Source organism: Balaenoptera ricei, chromosome 2 (assembly GCF_028023285.1).
Source record: "Balaenoptera ricei isolate mBalRic1 chromosome 2, mBalRic1.hap2, whole genome shotgun sequence".
Classification (NCBI taxonomy): Eukaryota; Metazoa; Chordata; class Mammalia; order Artiodactyla; family Balaenopteridae; genus Balaenoptera; species Balaenoptera ricei.
The window spans coordinates 71,716,609-71,734,681 of NC_082640.1; the positions used below are offsets into that span (position 1 = coordinate 71,716,609).

Genomic DNA, 18,073 nt, shown 5'->3' on the forward strand with positions numbered 1-18,073 from the left:
TGATTGATGACATCAACCAAAATGTTATGTCCAGATGGTGAAGCTTCCAAGGAACAGGGGTTTTGTAGGACGGAGGGGAAGCACTGTAGGAAGGAGGCGTTTAGAAATGGCATTGGGGGTGGGAGAGGAATAGACTTACCCCACTTCCTGACCCTGAGGTACACAAGACTGAGAAGAAAATAGCATTAATCTAAGAGGGCTGCTAAAGAAGCAGTGTCTTCAGGGGAGAGCCAGGTTTCAGGTAAGGCAAGGAGGTGAAGGCAGCATCCTGAGAAAAGCTGATGTGGAAGAATTGCTGATCACAGGTTGCAGAGGGCACGGGGGAAAGGTATGGCTGGGGGCAGGAAGGTGGGAGCCAGTGTGAGGACAAGGATAGAGGTTATAATGGATGAGAGGGAGCTAGAACCTGTGGTGATGACTGTGGTAAATAGGGATGGGGAATGATGGGATACAGCGCTCTCTGGAACTTTCTGTGTGGATGGAAAACCTGCACTATGCAGTACTGTAAGCGCTAGCCATATGTGGCTGTGAAGCGCATGAAATGTGGCTAATGGGACTGAGGAACTGAATTTTTAACTTTATGTCTTTTTTTTTTTGGCTGCATCTGGGTCTTCGTTGCTGTGCGCGGGCTTTCTTTTGTTGTGGCGAGCAGGGGCTACTCTTTGTTGCGGTGCATGAGCTTCTCATTGCAGTGGCTTCTCTTGTTGCAGAACACGGGCTCTAGGCACGCGGGCTTCAGTAGTTGCAGTACGCCGGCTCAGTTGTTGCGGCACGCGGGCTTCAGTAGTTGTGGCACGTGGGCTCAGTAGTTGTGGCTCGCCAGCTCTAGAGCGTGGGCTCAGTAGTTGTGGCACACAGGCTTAGTTGCTCCACGGCACGTGGGATCTTCCCGGACCAGGGATCGAACACGTGTCCCCTGCATTGGCAGGTGGCTTCTTAACCACTGTGCCACCAGCGAAGTCCCCTAACTTTATTTCATTTTAATTAAGTTTAAATAGCCACTAGTGGCTAGTGGCTGACATATCAGACAGTACGGATTAGAGGAAGGTGGCTCCCCGTTTTTGTGAATTTTTCACTTGCTGGTCAGGCAGCCATCAGATTGGTCACTCCTTCAAGCAGCAAGTTGTGCGAGACCCCTCCTCACTCCTCCACCATGTGAATACAGACAAAGCACAGGATCAGGCAACTCTGGGCCCAAATTCTAACGCTACCACTTACTAGCTTTGGATTAGAGCAAATAAATTAACTTGCCTGGTATATATGGGCCCTCAAAAATATTAGTTGGCAAAAGCTCCCTGAGGTTCAGTTCATTTCATCTGTAAAACAGGAGTGGAGAGCTGTTGTAAAAATTCGCGCTTTAGCATGATGCTCAGTAAATGGTGGCTATTATTGACAGAGTGAGTTAATATCTGCTGGTTGGTCAAAAACTATCCTTTAGGCCAAGGGGTTACTTATCCAGGGATTGATTGTCTGGCAGAAATGAACCACCCTGGCTCCCTTTGGGGAGCAGGAGGATTGCCCAGGTCTCTGGGACTATGACATGGTGTAGATCAGGGGTGGTTTTAATTGTTCAATTCTGCTATGCACTAAGGTCAGAACATACCTGGCTTGAACTTGGAAAAGCAGGTAGGCATAGTCATGGAGACAAGGTAGAGATCTAAAGTGAGCCAGAGTATGGGACCAGTTGTGCTTAATATCTAATGATAACCTGGGCAGTTCTGGTATCGTTTACCACTTCAACTTCTGCTGAAAAAGCCTTAGTTTGGCAGCTCCAAACTTTCTTCCATCCCTGAATTCCCATCATCTAAAAACCATAAGCATGTTTGTGAAGTGGAGTTATAGTGTCCTGGATGGCTTTAATGTGGGACATTTGTGACTTGGGGCTATTATCAACTGGGGGTCATAGTGACCTTTGATCCGGAGTGATTGTGATCATTCTTTCTGTGAAGCCATCTCTAATTCCCTAGTTACTTTCTCTGTGGCCTCCCTCAGATTGAGCACTTACCTCATATTATGATGGCCTGTCTGTGTCCCTCCCTCTGATCAGATTGTGACATCCAAGGCAGGAACTTTGCCTAGTTGATCCTTGAGTATTCCTGGACTTTTGCACATGCCTGGAGCACGGAGTAAGTAGCTGCTCAGTAATTATTAGTTGAATAAATGAATGAATGGGATTTGAGGTGACAGCTACCCATTGTGCTCTGAGATAACGTGACCCCTCTTCTGTGCAGTCTGGGTTGACCATGAACAGGGTCACAGCTCTGATGATTGTGTTGAAGTGCCTGTGATCTGAGGGGTCTATGCACCAGTGATTGTGACCTGTTGACACTGATCTGAGATAAGGACCAGCAGGGATAGTGACTGTTAACTAGTAACCTTGCATGATTGTGATCTGAAGCGCTTGTAAACAAGTCAGCGTTGATGCCTTCCACCACTGCTGTCAGGTGACTGTGATCCTCACTTACAGCCATTTGGCTTCAGATGACCCCAGCCAGTAGCAGGCCTTGACCGTTGCCCTGAGATATGTCTGTAAGGTGCAGAGATTGTTGATCTCAGCTGATAGCTGAAGTTATTGATCTGCAATATTAGCTAAGGTAACTGAGATCTGTTGGCCCGGGCTTAGTCTCGAATGGCGCTAATATAATATGTGTAGTACTTCTAGATTTCCGAATTTGTTTAATAAAATATCCTCCCAGGGCCTACAAATGACACAGCCCTAATCGGCCCCATGCAAACAAGGACTAGAGACCAGGACTGTCAGGTCAAGGCTCAGTAAACGGTACCTGAAATTCAACGCATCGTTCGGGCCGCTAGGCTGCCGCCACGGCCACGACACCGCCAGGGCCACGACCACGACCACCCCCACATGCCGCTTTTCATCTGGACCGCCGCCCCGCCCCCTCCCCTCCCGCCCCTCGCCCCTCGCCCCTCCCGCCCCTCGCCCCTCCCGCCCCTGGTGCGCCTGCGCGGTGGCGGGGCGGTGCTTTGCCCTTTGTTGTGGGCCCCAGTTTCCCAGGACACCGCGCGGCGCTGGGGTGGGGCTATGCAGATAAGGCACTCGGGGGCGGGGCGGTTGCGGCGGCGTCGGCGGCGGCCGGGGAGGGTCAGTTGGAGGCAGGCGCTCGCTGAGGCAGGAGGAGGGCTCTGGGCCCGCTGCCTGACAGGGACTTAGCCCGCAGAGCTCGGCCCCGCGCGCGCGCGCGACCCCACACCCGCCCACTCATCCACCTACCCACTCCCTGCGCCGCCTCTTCCCACCCTGAGCAGAGCCGCCGAGGATGATAAACACCCAGGACAGGTAACGGCCCGGTTTAGGCTCCCCGCCCCCATCCTCCCCTCCTCTGCTCCAGAGGGCCTCCTCCCCACCCCCCAGCCGGTTCTCGACCCTCCTACGGGGCCCCATCCGGCCCCCACTGGGTCCCTTCCCTACTTCAGCCACCCCAGTCCGAGCCGCAGCCCCGCAACTGGGCCTCCCTCCGTCCTTTAGCGCCCATTCCTCCAGCCTGGCCCATCCCCCTCGTCCGAGCGTGCAGCCCGGTGAAGCCCCCAAAGACCCGGACCCAGTCTTCCAATCCAGTCCCCAGTTCCCTTCAGCCCCGCCGAACGGTGGCCCCTTCCCGAAACTGTGCTTTCTCTCTCATCCAGATTCCCCAAATTGTTTCCCGTCTTCCCCGAATCTTTCTTCCTGCTCGTTTAAGTCACTTAAAATTCTTCCCTTTGAATCCCTTCCCTAATTTAAACTGCACCTTCCAACCAGACGCTTCTTTTATCACTGCCCGCCCCCCACCCCCCAGGTCAGGCTCCGTCCTTCAGTTCTTAACTGGACCCATTACCCCCACCTGTCACCCTCGCCCCCCTCTCCCCGCCCCAGTCAGGCCTAATAGTCTTTACCGTGACGCTCAGTGCTCCCCTTGGTCCCTCACTCCAGCTTCATCTTTTCCCTCCCGTCCCCCCCTGGCACCCCTTTCCCAATTAGGCCCCATTTTCCCGGTCTGCCAACATCATCCTTTTTATTTCTCACTTTGGGCTTGATTCCTGTCCTCCATCCTGTTCCCTTAATGATGTTCCCCCCAACGCTCTTCTAAACATTCCTACCCCTTTAAACACTTTCTCTCATCTATACTCTTACTCCTCCCATCTTAACTGAACCCCATCTCTAGACTATTAGATCACAGAGTTCAGCCCACTCTGCTTCTGTTGAAGACCTGCCCTCTTTCCCTGCACCTCCAGTGCTTTCAAATTAGTCCCCATACTCGGCTCACCGGGCCTTTGCAAGTGTCCTTCCTCAAAACCTGACCCCAGCTTTCCCCCATTAATTGGAGAGAAAAGCTGCACATCTTTCTGAAACTGAGCACCAGTAGTTTTCTAAACTTGCTTCATATATATTTCCCCGCTGCGCAAACTAGGCAGAATTCATTATTCAATTTTCCTCTCTCTACCTCTCCTCTTTTTCTCTGAGGCAGTCCTTGTCATGCATCTTTCCCTCCAACATATCCCATATTTCTGCCCCAAACTCTTCTGTGAAACCGTTTCCTAATTTCCTGATTCCCCATAATTTTTAACCCCAGCTGCTGCTTATACATCAGAATGGCTTTTATTTACAATTTGGGTTCTAATTCTCCTCCTCGTTGTTTCCCAAGACTTGTTGCTGCTCCGTCCAAAATGAGTCTGAAGCTCATTAGTTCCCCACACCAGACCCTTTGTCTCCAGATTTGGCCTTATGGCCTCTGCCTCTCACTTGGGCCACATTGTTTCGCAAGCAGATCCATTCCCTGAAAATCCTCCTTAAATTGTGCCATGGCCTGTCCAAAACTGGGTTTTGGTTCCTCTTACAAACACAGCCCTCCTAATTGCTTTTCTTCACACACAGCTCTAAGTACCACTCAAGGTTTCTCTCAAACTTGGGCTCCCTTCTCACAAAAATGGTTTCTAACTTGCCATTTCCCATTCCTTTAACAGCACCATTCTTAAATATTCCAGCTGGGTTTTCAGCTTTTCTTGTATCTCAGTGTTTCTCAACCCTAGGTACACGTGTGAAAAATCAATCACCTGGGCCCCCCCTTCAAAGATCTGGTGTAATTAGCCTAGGGTAGGGCCTGGTTATTAGTATACATTTTCGAAGCTCTCTCTAATGGGCAACCAGGGTTGAGAAACACTGCCTCCCCTCCCTTCCCGCCAGAAGACCCTTCCCATCATATTCCTTTAGTGGGTGTCAGCCCTTTTTCTGCGGAAAAGGGTGTTGTCTTAGTCTTTCTCTCCCAGGAACGATCCAGAAATACCCAAAATACCTGCAACAGCCTCTTCAGTTCTCCTACCTCAAGTAACTCTGTTCTCAGCCATTAACCATTTTCTTCCCTTATTTCTTGGACTCTTATCTAGCTCCCACACTTCTGTTTCTTCCTTACATGCAGAAAGAAAATTCACTCCTCATTTCCTGGTTTGTTATAGTCCTGTTTGACCCGTTAACCCCTCCTCCCAAGCCCTCTTTACCTGCAGTCGTATTCTGCTGCTCTCTTTTCCTTTTCCAAGACTCTCCATGTCCATCCCCCTTTGCAGTCCCCTCTTATTTCATCTGCTCGAAACCAGTCCCTCTGGAGCTGAGGAGGTGGAGGTGGCTATATACTTGGATGGTACTGGATGCAAAAGGTGTTACTTGTGGTAAAGAAGGCTGTGTGTGCTGAGGATAGAGTGCAGGTATGAGGGGGCATGATGAAGTGCAGGGGTGGAGGGAAGCAGAGGAACCTACAGGAAATCCCAGGGCATTGTGAGAAGGATTTTTCTTTTCTAGTCTTATGTTTTTGTCTCTGCAGTGGGGTTTGGAACGTGGTGTGGTCTCAGCAGGCCTTCTCTGGAGTCCTCCAGACTGAACTGGTCTAGGTGCCAAGTCCTTTGCAGGCCGAGCCCTGAGAGTTGAGCACTTAGGACCAACACGTAAGGGTCTTTTCACCAACTGTGAGTGTGAGAGACCTGAATTCTAGTTCTGGCCTTGCCAGTGTGCTTACATGTAAAAAAGAGAGAGTTGGGTTTGCTTAACTATGAAGATTCCTTCCAGATTCCTAAGTGGCAAAACAGGCTTGCTTGTCTCCAGAGCCCTTGCTTTTTTTTTTTTTTTTTTTCTTTCTGCTTAGTGTGTTGGTAATTTGAGGGGCTTGGCTGTATGAAAGGCAGGTGAAGGGAGGAGCCAGCTGACCTGCCAGGGCCTGGGCAGGAGCAAGGCCTGGGATCAGGCTCCTCCACTTTGGCCTGGGGGTGGGGTGGGGTGTGCAGGGTGTCTGGTTTCTTTGAGTTATGGCAATCTTGTTTCCATAGCATGTTTCCAAGCCTCCTCTGGCCTGCCCCTAACTTTCTAAAAGGAATCCTGGTAGGGCCCTAACTAAGGATTTGGATTAAGAGCCGGATGTTCTTCCCAGTCAGTGTTCTTGATGTTTTGTATCCACAGATGGGTGAGCTGGCTGGGAGTTTAGGGCCCATTGGGTGGGGGATGGGCTTTCCAGCTTCCCTGGCTCCAGTGAAATACTCAAGAGGTGGAAGCTTGGTTTCCTGGAAGAAATAGTTGCAGAGGAGCCTGCAGTATGTTTTGAAAACAAGGTTCTTCCTTTCCAGTTTTGTTCTGATTAGTACTTGCAAAATGTCAAAATTACTAATGGTGGGGGAGGGAAGAAGACACAGTACAAGAACTTTTATTATGGTTTTTGAACAACAGGTTTAAATCCAAGTAAATCAAGCTTCATGGCTTTTCTCTCCCTGGATTTGTAGGGTCAGGAAGATAGTCTCTGTCTAGGGCTTGCTTAGTACCTTGTGACAGTACAGTATGTGGAGAAGAGCTTGCTCTGGCTTGATACCCTTAATTACAATTAGTCTGTGTCTGATGGGCTTTGAGGAGAAGCATTTGGTTCCACAGGTGGTTTTCCTGGGTGGGGGGCAGCCAGGCTACAGTGGCACATCATAGCTACTCTGAGCATCTCCACTGAATGGTTCCCTGGGTAATGGAATTTCTGTCTCTCCCCCTAAGAATTTGGTTTTGGTTATTCCTTATTTACTGGCACTGTGGCTTGTGGTTGTGGAGTGGTAGGGAGAACAGATTTTCCTTTGATGTGCCTTCAAGGTCATCCCATAGAGAGAGACACTCCTAGCATAGTCAGGAATCCCCCCAAATTGGAGGTATGCTTCAGAAAGCTGTGTGGACTAATAATAGTAATTCCTCACTGCCAGGAAATCCAAATTTAGCCCCAGAGCAGCTCAGAAATATAAAAAAAGGGGACTGAGGAGTGGGGTAGAGGGATGTTATGTATGTATATTTCTAGAAAAAAAAAAAAGTAATTCATCCCTTTTTTGAATGGGATACACAACAATACACAGTGTTGATTCAAGTTGGTGCCATGATTCGGAAGGCTGTGAAGCCTAATTGAAATCTATAGACCAGAAACGGCCAAGTAGGTGAGCAAGAATTTTGTTACTTGAAGTGAACAAAACAGGTAGTTTCTGGTTAGCAGCAGCAGAGTAAAATGCTTTGTATAAGATAAGCCTTAAGAAAATTTTCCAGGTCTTTGATATTGTATAAACAGTAAAGTAATTCTGTCCTGGGAAGAGAGGCTGGAACTGGGTGATGAGCTTACTATACAAACTAGATTGAGGTACTCGTAATGAAAAATTAAGGTCCTATTTTATTTTATTTTATTTTTTAATTTATTTATTTATGGCTGTGTTGGGTCCTTGTCGCTGCATGCGGGCTCTCTCCAGTTGCAGCGAGCGAGGGCCACTCCTCACTGCGGTGCACGGGCCTCTCATTGTGGTGGCCTCTCCCGTTGCGGAGCGCGGACTCCAGGCACGTGGGCCTCAGCGGTTGTGGCTCGTGGGCTCTCGAGCACAGGCTCAGAAGCTGTGGCATACGGGCCCAGTCGCTCCGCAGCATGTGGGATCCTCCCAGACCAGGGATCGAACCCATGTCCCCTGCATTGGCAGGCAGACTCTCAACCACTGCGCCACCAGGGAAGTACCAAGGTCCTATTTTAAAGCATGATCACCTAGGTATCTACCCATCTCTGATAGCATATGTGATTGTGCCTATCTTTGGCTGAAGATCTACCAATATCAGCTGTGTAACAAGATAAGCAAATCTCAGAGGCACAGATATTCTATCTAGCTGCCACCATAAGTGTGTTTCTTGTGGAAAATCAACCAAAACCCAGTTTCGCTTTCAGTCTGTGATTCAGAGTGGTGATGTCATTTTATAATTTTATAATCATAATTTTATAATCGTGCTTAGCAAGTAGACTCCCTTTGGCACACCGAACAGCCCTAGTGAAATGACTTATGCCTGGCATCTGACCAAGGCCCCCTTCTCATATGGAAAGGGAATTGGCAGCTGGAGATCAGCCTGTCTGCTCACACTAGACTGAAGGTGGCCATTCACCTCCCATCTTTCTTCCTATTTCTTTTTAGCTAATTGCAATGGCAGCCCTGGATTGGTCCCTCTTTGCTGTGTAGGGATTAGTCATCAGAGACCTTCCTAGTCTCAGAGTAAAAGCAGCCCGTGTGAGGGAAGTCAGGGCACCCTAGAGAGTGTTCTGTGAGGGAGGGCTGAGACAGGAATGGGTCAGAAGAGGTTGAAAGAGGGGAATGAATATAGAATGCTTGGGAATGTGGTTTTTATGTCTTTTCACTTGATACCACAAGGTAGGTAATACTAAGGCCGTCTGATCCTCCTCTAACAGGTAATGGAAACCAGAGAGAAAGGGTGTAGACTTGAATAATAAGCTCAGGCCACTGATTCAAGTGAAACATGATCAAAAGTATATCAAGGAGAATATGGATTCAAGTATTTGTTGAATGTAGCTGAATGGAAGTTAGCCACAGAATTACTTTAATATTAAATCTCTGCTCTGTGTAGCAGGCTGTACTCTGCTTTGAGCAAACTAAATATAAAAATCAAAACTGACATAAAGTCAACTGGAGGTGATTCTTTAACAGGAGATCTTTTATTTTCTCAAGAGATTTTAGGTTACCTCCTTTAAATAGTAAGCACCTAGAGATTTAAAAATGGGATTTGAATTATAAAAATATGATTTACCAGCAACGTTCCCCAGGAATACATCTGTGGCATACGCTGCCTGTCTGTAGCCAGCGTATGAAATTATAACCTGCTAAGGACATTTCAGACAGCAGTTTCACAGAACACTTTAAATTAGAGGCAGCAGGATGTGATAAGTTGGTAGCATTCATATGTATCCTGAGGAGTGTTTCCAAGGGCATGTCTGATAGCAACTGAGAAAATAAAAGGCACTAACACATTGGCTCTAATCTCCCATCTATCTTCCGAATTGACTTGGATACCTGACACCCTCCTTTCCAGCATGGTATTTTTTTCTTCTTCTCCAAAAGCAAGACCAGCCCAGCTGGATGTTTGAGTTCAGTCTGATACATTTGATTCTCCTTAATCAGCCTGATCTTTTCAGCCTGTAGACTGAGCTTCTTAAATCATCCTTTGGTGGTAGAGATTAAACCATGCCTGCCCCCCAGTGGAGTGAACAGGATATGAGGGAGGAATGGAAGAAGCTGGGCATTGGAGCCAGTAGAAACATGACTGAACTGAATATGAAACCTAACCTGACTTGGATCTTGTGACAGGGAGACTTGTGTTTAAAAGCCACTTTCTCTTGTGCTTAAGTTCCTCCAGGATTCACTGTTCCTTTTGAGGTTGGTGGCATATTTTGGCACAATACCATTTTGAACACTAAAGCTGATACGAGAAGGCCGTTGCTGGGCAATTTTATGCCCCTGAATTACTTTAACCACCACATATGTACCCATATCCCTTCCCTTTTCATGTCAGAAATGACAGCCAGGTTTTTTTGAAAGAGAGCAATTTGCCATTCGCACAGCAAGTAACTAAAAACAGATTTATTATGATGGATGATTAAAGTAACTATTGATTGTGATCTACTGTCTACTAAGCTTATCCCAAACACCAGCTGTTTCTCTTGGGGAACTGGAACTGGGTGCCAGGTTGGGGACCTGAAACACCCTTCCACCCCCAACCCACACACACACACACACACACACACACACACACTTGCTTTCTGTGCAGACTTTGTGGGGGAGGAAAGAGTTTCCAGGATCCTTGTGTGAGTGGGGAAGTAAATGATTTGTTACTGTGGGATGGACTGCTTGCATTTTTATTTGAAGGAGGAGCGAGATCATGACATCAGAAATATCACGATCTCATAGATTAGTGCTGGACGCAGGGCAGGCCCTAGGGATTATTTCTAGGAAGACAAAGGGGATTCTGGATCAAAAAAAAAAAAAAAAAACCCACCTTATTCTGATCTTTTCAGTGGGTTGGCCCCATTGCTTCTGCTATTTGCAAGTGAAAATTAGTTCAGAATCAAGATGGTGGTTGGAATGCAGGTCAGGAGTTGAATGTAGCTCTCCCATCTAGAGACCATTGAGGAGTAATTTCTTTGGAAGTGAGTTAGCACCAGAATTTTAGAACTGCTAGGGCCTTGGTGATCTGGTTGTTTTGTGAACCCATGCAATTCTCCTGGTATACAAGGCTACATCTCATCTATCTACCCCGGAGGTTTGCCCAGTCCTTGGGTAGCTCCACTGACCAATACAAGCAAGGCAGCTTTCTCCAGCAGCCCAGCCGTCCTGGTGCTCCTGCAGCAACCTCAACAGAGGCCTGAAGGTGGTCACTAGGGAATGGGAAGGGAACCGTCCCATGTGGGGTGTGTGTGGGTGCCTTTATTTGGGGAAACTCCCACTTTCGTTTTCTTTTTTTTCTGGCCTGGACAGTCTTATTATTCTGTCCCTTAGCACACTGGAAGGGGGGAATTTTTTTTTTTTTAATTTTTAAATTTTTATTTTTGGCTGTGTTGGGTCTTCATTGCTGCACGCGGGCTTTCTCTAGTTGCAGTGAGCGGGAGCTACTCTTCGTTGCGGTGCACGGGCTTCTCATTGTGGTGGCTTCTCTTGTTGCGGAGCACGGGCTCTAGGTGCGCAGGCTTCAGTAGTTGTGGCTCGCGGGCTCTAGAGTGCAGCTCAGTAGTTGTGGCGCACAGGCTTAGATGCTCCGCGGCATGTGGGATCTTCCCGGAACTGGGATCGAACCCGTGTCCCCTGCATTGGCAGGTGGATTCTTATCCACTGCGCCACCAGGAAAGCCCTTCTTCTTCTTCTTTTTTTTTTTTTTTTAATTTCTATTGGAGTATGGTTGCTTTACAATGTTGTGTTAGCCTCCAGTGCACAACAAAATGAATCAGCCATACACATATCCCCTCCCTTTTGGGCTTCCCTCCCATTTAGGTTACCAGAGTGCATTAGGTAGAGTTCCCTGTGTTATACAGTATGTTCCCATCAGTTGTCTATTTTATACATAGTATCAATAATGTGTATGTGTCAACCCCAGTCTCCCAGTTCCTCCCACCCCACCCCTTGGAAGGGGTTAACAGCTCATTGTCCCCAGCAGAAAATAAGTCCTGTTCTTAAGAACAGTCTGTAGCCCAGGCCTCTGTCACGCTCCTTTTGCTCGTAGCTGTTGGTGAGGCCGAGGAGGGGAGATGGGATGCCCTGAGGCTTTCCAGAGGCCCAAGGAGGGGCACATGGTTAATCCCCAGGTGCTGATGCTTCTCCGGGCCCACTGACATTGCCTGGGAATTCCATCTCCCAGTGAAATTTCCAAGTGTGATTTCAGGCCCCTGGTTGAAATCCTTGAGAGAACAGAGGAGCTGAGCTATAGCAGTGATGGGTTTGGACTTTCTGTCACAGGTGGAATGCTCATGTAGGTCTCTTAGTACGGAGGGTCTCAGTGGGCTGCGCCTCTGGTTACTGTACCATTGCCATGTTAGGTGTGAGTTTAGTTCTGTTGCTCTGAGCCTAAGCGAAGAATCCAAATCTGGCACACCATGCCATGTAAAGCAAAGGACAGTGTGCAGAATGGTGCCTCTCAACATTTTACAAAGGGTTTTCAGGGAAAAAAGGTCTTGATTTATAGCATTCGCTGTTTTCTGTGGTTTAAATATTCCCCCTGTGGCTGATTCAAGCTAACTAACATGCCATCACTAAACGCAACTATAGTTGGGAAGAGATGTGCACAATTGGGTGAGCTGGCTCCAGCACCCCACTGCAGCACCCTCCCATTTATGTGACCCACTGCGTTCCAGCTGCCCTGAGGCTGGTGTGCTGGGGCCAGGCCTTGCTGCTGAGTCATGGTGTTAAGTGCACAGTTTTCCTCTTTCCTTGCTTCACTTGCTCTTCGCCTGTGGAGTGAGCTGCATCTCAGCCTAAAGAGCCAGTAAATTGGATTCAAAGAAGGAGTGGAGTAGATTTGGAGCCCTGTTCGGTCCACCTGAAAATCCTGGTGGCCAGTAAGGGGACACACCTGAAGGTGACAGGGAGCTCCTTTAGGAGCCTTTCACCGTCTGTGATCCATTTGATAATTGGCTTCCTTACTCAGGTCCTGGCATGTATACCTCCTCCTAGCAACCACCATGCCCGCAATATATACGTGTTGAGTGTCCATTCTAACCGCATCAGTATTACCTGAACTCCCACGCCCAGGTCAGATTCCAGCAAGGAAGGGCAACCCTGTGTTTGGTGGCACACCAGGGACTAACTCAGATACCATCATAATACTCTGTACTATAGTGCACCTCCTCTCCGGGAGCCAAATCCCTGGATTTGATTCAGTTCTTGACCCTAGAGGGATTTGGGTAAGTGATTTCTTGTTTAGTTCCATTGTTCAGATCAGGGAGGCCATCATTGGAAAAGTGGCCTTGGGAGTTCCTCAGGGACTCCGTATCTAGCCCATGTGACTTCCTGAGGCCCATATGCCTCTCCAGCCTGAAGGGATTGTGTAGGCTTTGTGATTCTGCCACATAGGTTGTTGAGACATTGTTAGGGTAAGGAAAGGGGCTGGTGGGGGTCTGGGCCTCTAGGCCTACTAGGCAAGCCAGCATCTGGTTCTTCCCAAGGTCTGCCGGTACCACAGAGATTTGTTTGATGTTTGACAGGGGCTCCTTTGGTCAGACATATCCCCTTGACCCTGAGCCCTTCTGGGACTCTCTGTGCCTCTGTAGGACGGTGGGTTCCTGCCCTTTAAGAGAGAAGTAGTTCTGAGAGCTGTAGCTGGAAGGACTGGGGCAGTTGTTGAGGGAGTACTTGTTTAGGGAGAGCCAGGGCAGGGGTGGGGCAGGATGCTGAGTTAAATCTTCAAGACTTTGTGTTTACTGTCTCACTTTATCTCTTGCAGTAGTATTTTGCCTTTGAGTAACTGTCCCCAGCTCCAGTGCTGCAGGCACATTGTTCCGGGGCCTCTGTGGTGCTCCTGATGCCCCTCACCCACTGTCGAAGATCCCCGGTGGGCGAGGGGGCGGCAGGGATCCTTCTCTCTCAGCTCTAATATATAAGGTAAGGACTGTGGGGTGGAAGGCTTGGAGCAGCGCCTTCTCAGACACTGCTGAGCATCTGCTTAAGGGCAGTGATCACTCTCCTTAGTCTTCTGAGTCTTAGGCCAGGCCAGCAGGGGGTCTGGGGAGGACTTTTTCAACTGAGGCTGCTATGAGGCTTTTGGGGAGTACCAGGAGGATATCAGCACCAAGCAAACGCCCTGCCATCTTCTCAGCTTAGGTCAGCACTTTAGTGCTGGTTCTGGGCCCTGAGTGGGAGGTGGAGGAAAAAGTGGGGAGGGGGAACAGTGAGTGGAAGAATGCAAGAGCTCTTGCCTCGTGCTGCTCCTCAGTTTTTTCTTGAGGAATACCAAGGGCCAGGAGTTTTCCCATTGTCCTCGACTCTCGGGCATTCTGACTTCTGTCCCTTACCAGTCTGGGGGGCATGGGGCAGGGCAGTGGCGGGGGTGGGTGGTAAGGAGAGGGCGCCTTGCATCTCAGTCATCCATCACCCTGGCAGCATAAGGCACAGCCCAGGAGCTGTAGAGAACCCTGGGAGTCTGTCCTGAGAGTGATCTAGGCTGGGGCAGCTAGCCCTTTGCTGCCTTTTAATCTCCTGTGAGGCCAGAAGTGGTTTAGCTTCTCTCTAAGACTGGCATTGAAGGGTGGCAGGGCAGCTGAGTCCTGGTCTCTTGAGACTGTGGCAGGGGAGACAACATGGACTCTGCAGCCACCTGGAAGCCAGCTTGGGTTGACCTGTGCTCCAGCTGAGCCCTCATGAACATCCTCATTTGCTTCTAATGTTTCTCTTTCAGAGAAGGAAGGGAAAGAACATGGTGTTGGGGGGATAAGCATGGGCTTTTAGTCAGGGAGACCTGATTTGAATCTCAACTCTGCCATTTACTCACTGTGGCGCCTTGGGTCAGTTGCTTAATTGTTCTGGGCCCCCAGTATCTTACGTTTAAAGTGGGGATACTGATGCCTACCTCAAGTGCTTGTTGTGGTGATTGAAAAATGGGAAAGTACTTTGTACAGGACTTGGCATCTGGTGGATTCTTGGTAAATATTCCCTTCCCATCATGCTGGCTTTTAGCCGACACCAGCTGGTCTCAGTGCCCGATGGCTCCATTTAGCCAGCACGCTGCTCTGCGTTTTCAGCGTGCCCTCTATCCCGTGCTACCCTGAGGTTGGCCCAAGAGGACTCCTTACACCACCTAGGTTAGGGAGCCTCTGATGTGGCCAGAAGCAGTAGTGACCTGGTCGTCTGACCTGATCTCCTCCCAGGACGAGAAGCTCACTGTGACACAGGACCTCCCTGTGAACGATGGAAAACCTCATATCGTCCACTTCCAGTATGAGGTCACCGAGGTGAAGGTCTCTTCCTGGGATGCAGTCCTGTCCAGCCAGAGCCTGTTTGTAGAAATCCCAGATGGATTATTAGCTGATGGGAGCAAAGAAGGGTAAGGAGCAAGTGCTGGGGAAGGGCAGGAAGCCTGCTCTAGAGAAGGGCGTATGCTTACTAGAGACAACAGATGGCCAGCCTTCTCCCCTAGCTCTCGGCTGCCCAAGCAGATACCATTTTGTAACAGGTTAGTTTCAGCCAGTAAAACAGGCCTGTTATAATGAAAGCAGATCATTATCACACATTAGCCAAATTCCTGTCATTTAATCACCCCAGTGGACATCAAATTCCCCTTGAGCCATTGTATAATGGTGCAGTTTCAAAGGCCAGGAGCTCAGCGATACAGTGGGATTTCATTGGATTGGGCAAGGCCCTCCAAGCACCCAGCTGTGGAAGAAACAGTCCTGAGAATGGAGTTCTCTTGAGTGGCTCCAGCCTCTTGAGGAAATCCTTTTAGGAAGTGTTAGGGTCCAAAGTCCCTCTCAGCAGCAGGTGGTCACCATTAAACTTGGCAACTTTGGAGGACCTCTGAGAAACTGGGTTCTCTTCCTAGGTCCCATACTTTCTTGTGAACTGCATTAGTTAAGTTGGTTAGTGTTAATTTCAGATGAAGAACCTTTATTCCAGGAAGAGAGAATTCAGTGACATTTTTCTTAGGGATTGTGGTTTATTTTTTTCTGAACTCGGGGCTCCGGAGGTCTTGAAATAGGAACCTTCTTCCTGAAGCTTCCCTATTTACAGTGCTGGCTGTAAGCCTCAGGAAAGCCTTGGGTGGGGTGTAGAGGGGTGAGGCCAAAGTCTAGAGGGGGCAGTGGGCCTGAGTTGTTTTCCTTGCTTCTTGCAGATTGTTAGCACTGCTAGAGTTTGCTGAAGAGAAGATGAAAGTGAACTACGTCTTCATCTGCTTCAGGAAGGGCCGGGAAGACAGAGGTGAGGGGGCAGAGCAGCTTGAGACCTACTGCCCAGGCTTGGGAGGGGAAAAGGGGGCTCTTAGTGAGGTGGGTCTCCTGAGTTTGACATACAAACCCTGGGAGATCATGGGATTGGGAGCGTCCAAATTTAGGAAAGGCCTAGTGCTTATTTATTCCATCTTTGTTTTGGGTTTTCCCTTGATTTGAGCCTACCCTTGTTGTTTCTTACCAGAATCCTTTTTTACACTCTTCTTTTCTGCAGCTCCACTCCTGAAGACCTTCAGCTTCTTGGGCTTTGAGATTGTGCGTCCAGGCCATCCCTGTGTCCCCTCTCGACCAGATGTGATGTTCATGGTTTACCCCCTGGACCAGAACTTGTCCGATGAGGACTAATGGTCATAGAGGATGCTTTGCCCAAGAGCCACAGTGGGGGAAGAGGGGAAGTTAGGCAGCCCTGGGACAGAGGAGGGGGCTTCGTGCTGTCTAGGGCAGGACGCTGAGGGGCTCAGGGTGAGGGTTGCCTATTGTGTTCTCGGCGTTGACTCATTGAAATTGTTTTCCATAAAGAACAGTATAAACATATTATTCACATGTAATCACCAATAGTAAATGAAGATGTTTATGAACTGGCATTAGAAGCTTTTTAAACTGCGCTGTGTGATGTGCTCTATCTAGCCTAGGGGAGGACATTGCCTAGAGGGGGAGGGACTGTCTGGGTCCGGGGGCAAGGCCTGGAGAGCTGGTGGACAGCACTCTCAGGCTGAGGTTCCTCTGCTGTTGGGCTTTCTTTTTTGGTTTTTAAGACTTGTGTATTTTCTTTCCTTGCTTCCTGTCACCCCAGGGACTCGGGACTATAGGCTTTTCAGCCCCTGGGCAGTGTCCTTCAATTGTTTTTTGACACTCCACCTGGGCTTCTCTCTGTGCATTTGTGTCTGGCCTGGAGAAAGCAGGTCTGACCCCTCCTTTACAGCTTCGTGTTATTCTGGCATTTGGTTAAGCTGGCTTAATCTGTTTCATGTTATCAGTGCATTTAAAATAGGGGCATTGAAGTTCACTCCCACCACCAGGGCTTTTTTTGGGGTGCCTGGGCCTTAAAAAACACTAGCCAAACTCCAATTCTCAGATTACGGCCAGGAGTTCTCGCTCTCGGCCGCAGGCCCGAGGTATGTCCTTCCTAGGGTCACAGACAGCAGAGGGGAAGAGGAAGAGCAGCTCAGGGCCTGGGGGTTGTGGGAGAATCTGCTCCGAGGGGCTGGATGCCTTTGCCTGGCTGAGTCTAGAGCTAGCTGCGCCCCTCTCTAACAGGTTCTGAGCAGTGCCTGAGACCCTGCTCCCCAGGGCTTGGCAGTGGCACTGCGGGCGTAGAAGTGGCCTGCCCTTTTCTGTTTTCACTGAACAGCTTGTTCTAAGGGGGGAGGAAGGGGGAGAGGTCTAGACTGGGCGAGGGGGTGGGGGTGTCAGGGAGGCAAGTGTGTTGTGTTACTGTGTCAATAAACTGATTTAAAGTTGTGGTTGGTCTGTCCTTTATTCCTGTACCAGGGCCAGCTTCCTCTACTGCTGTCTTTTGAGTCTAGAGCCCAACCCAGCAGGGGTGTGATACATGCTTCTCAGGAAAAAAGAAGCAGTGCATCAGGACAGATGAACGGCTGAGGTCTCTGGGGCCACGTTACAACGCAAAACTCGGGGTTGCTAGGAGTCCGGGACAGAATGCTGGAGCCCCCCTAGAGACAGGTATGTACACAGAGCTTCATCCAGAATAGAGGCTACACATACCAGGATCCAAGCCCTTCTTAGTTTTTGTGTAGAAGGCTGGGTCCTGAAACTGGGTTTTGGCTTTCACATGGAGCTGCCTGACATTCCCATTCCTGGGGGTGTCTGAGGGAAGGGGAACACACCTTCCCTAGGAAGATAGTTTTCTCCTTTTGGAGCCCAGTGCCCTAAGGCATGGCTGCCCTTCCCCTGTACCACCAGCCTGATGGATAAGCTCTCAGTGGCATTGGAGGGGGCTAGAATCCTCTTCACCTATGTTCTCTTTTTTAATTTCTCGCCAGTATTTTTTTTCCTTTTGCTTTTTTGTTTTCCCAAATGAAGTGCTGGGCATGTTCTTCCACCTCCTACAGCTTTAGAACTGTTTACTTACTTTTGAGCTGTGGCTGTCTTTACATCCTCTGAGTCTTTGGCCCATTTTCACATTGTTCTGTGTGGAGCTTACTTGTATTTTCACCCTAGACAAGTCTTTAACCTTGGACTCTACCTAATACTCAGGAGTTCAGCACCTCTACCCCACATGGTATTAGTAGAAAGTCTGGGCCTAGGGACTTCCCTGGCGGTCCAGTGGTTAGGAATCCATTCTTCCACTGCAGGGGGCACAGGTT

General features: G+C 49.1%; 1 protein-coding gene across 1 annotated transcript; it reads left to right on the top strand.

Annotated features, from left to right (window-relative positions):
• The first annotated feature begins 3,090 nt into the window (after positions 1-3,090).
• OAZ2 (ornithine decarboxylase antizyme 2) lies at positions 3,091-17,140 on the top strand. The gene is given in 6 exon segments (XM_059913041.1): positions 3,091-3,298; positions 13,250-13,325; positions 13,327-13,407; positions 14,670-14,845; positions 15,632-15,717; positions 15,961-17,140. Coding segments are annotated over 6 exon segments (570 nt in total). The 5' UTR covers positions 3,091-3,278; the 3' UTR covers positions 16,092-17,140.
• The last annotated feature ends 933 nt before the right edge of the window (positions 17,141-18,073 follow it).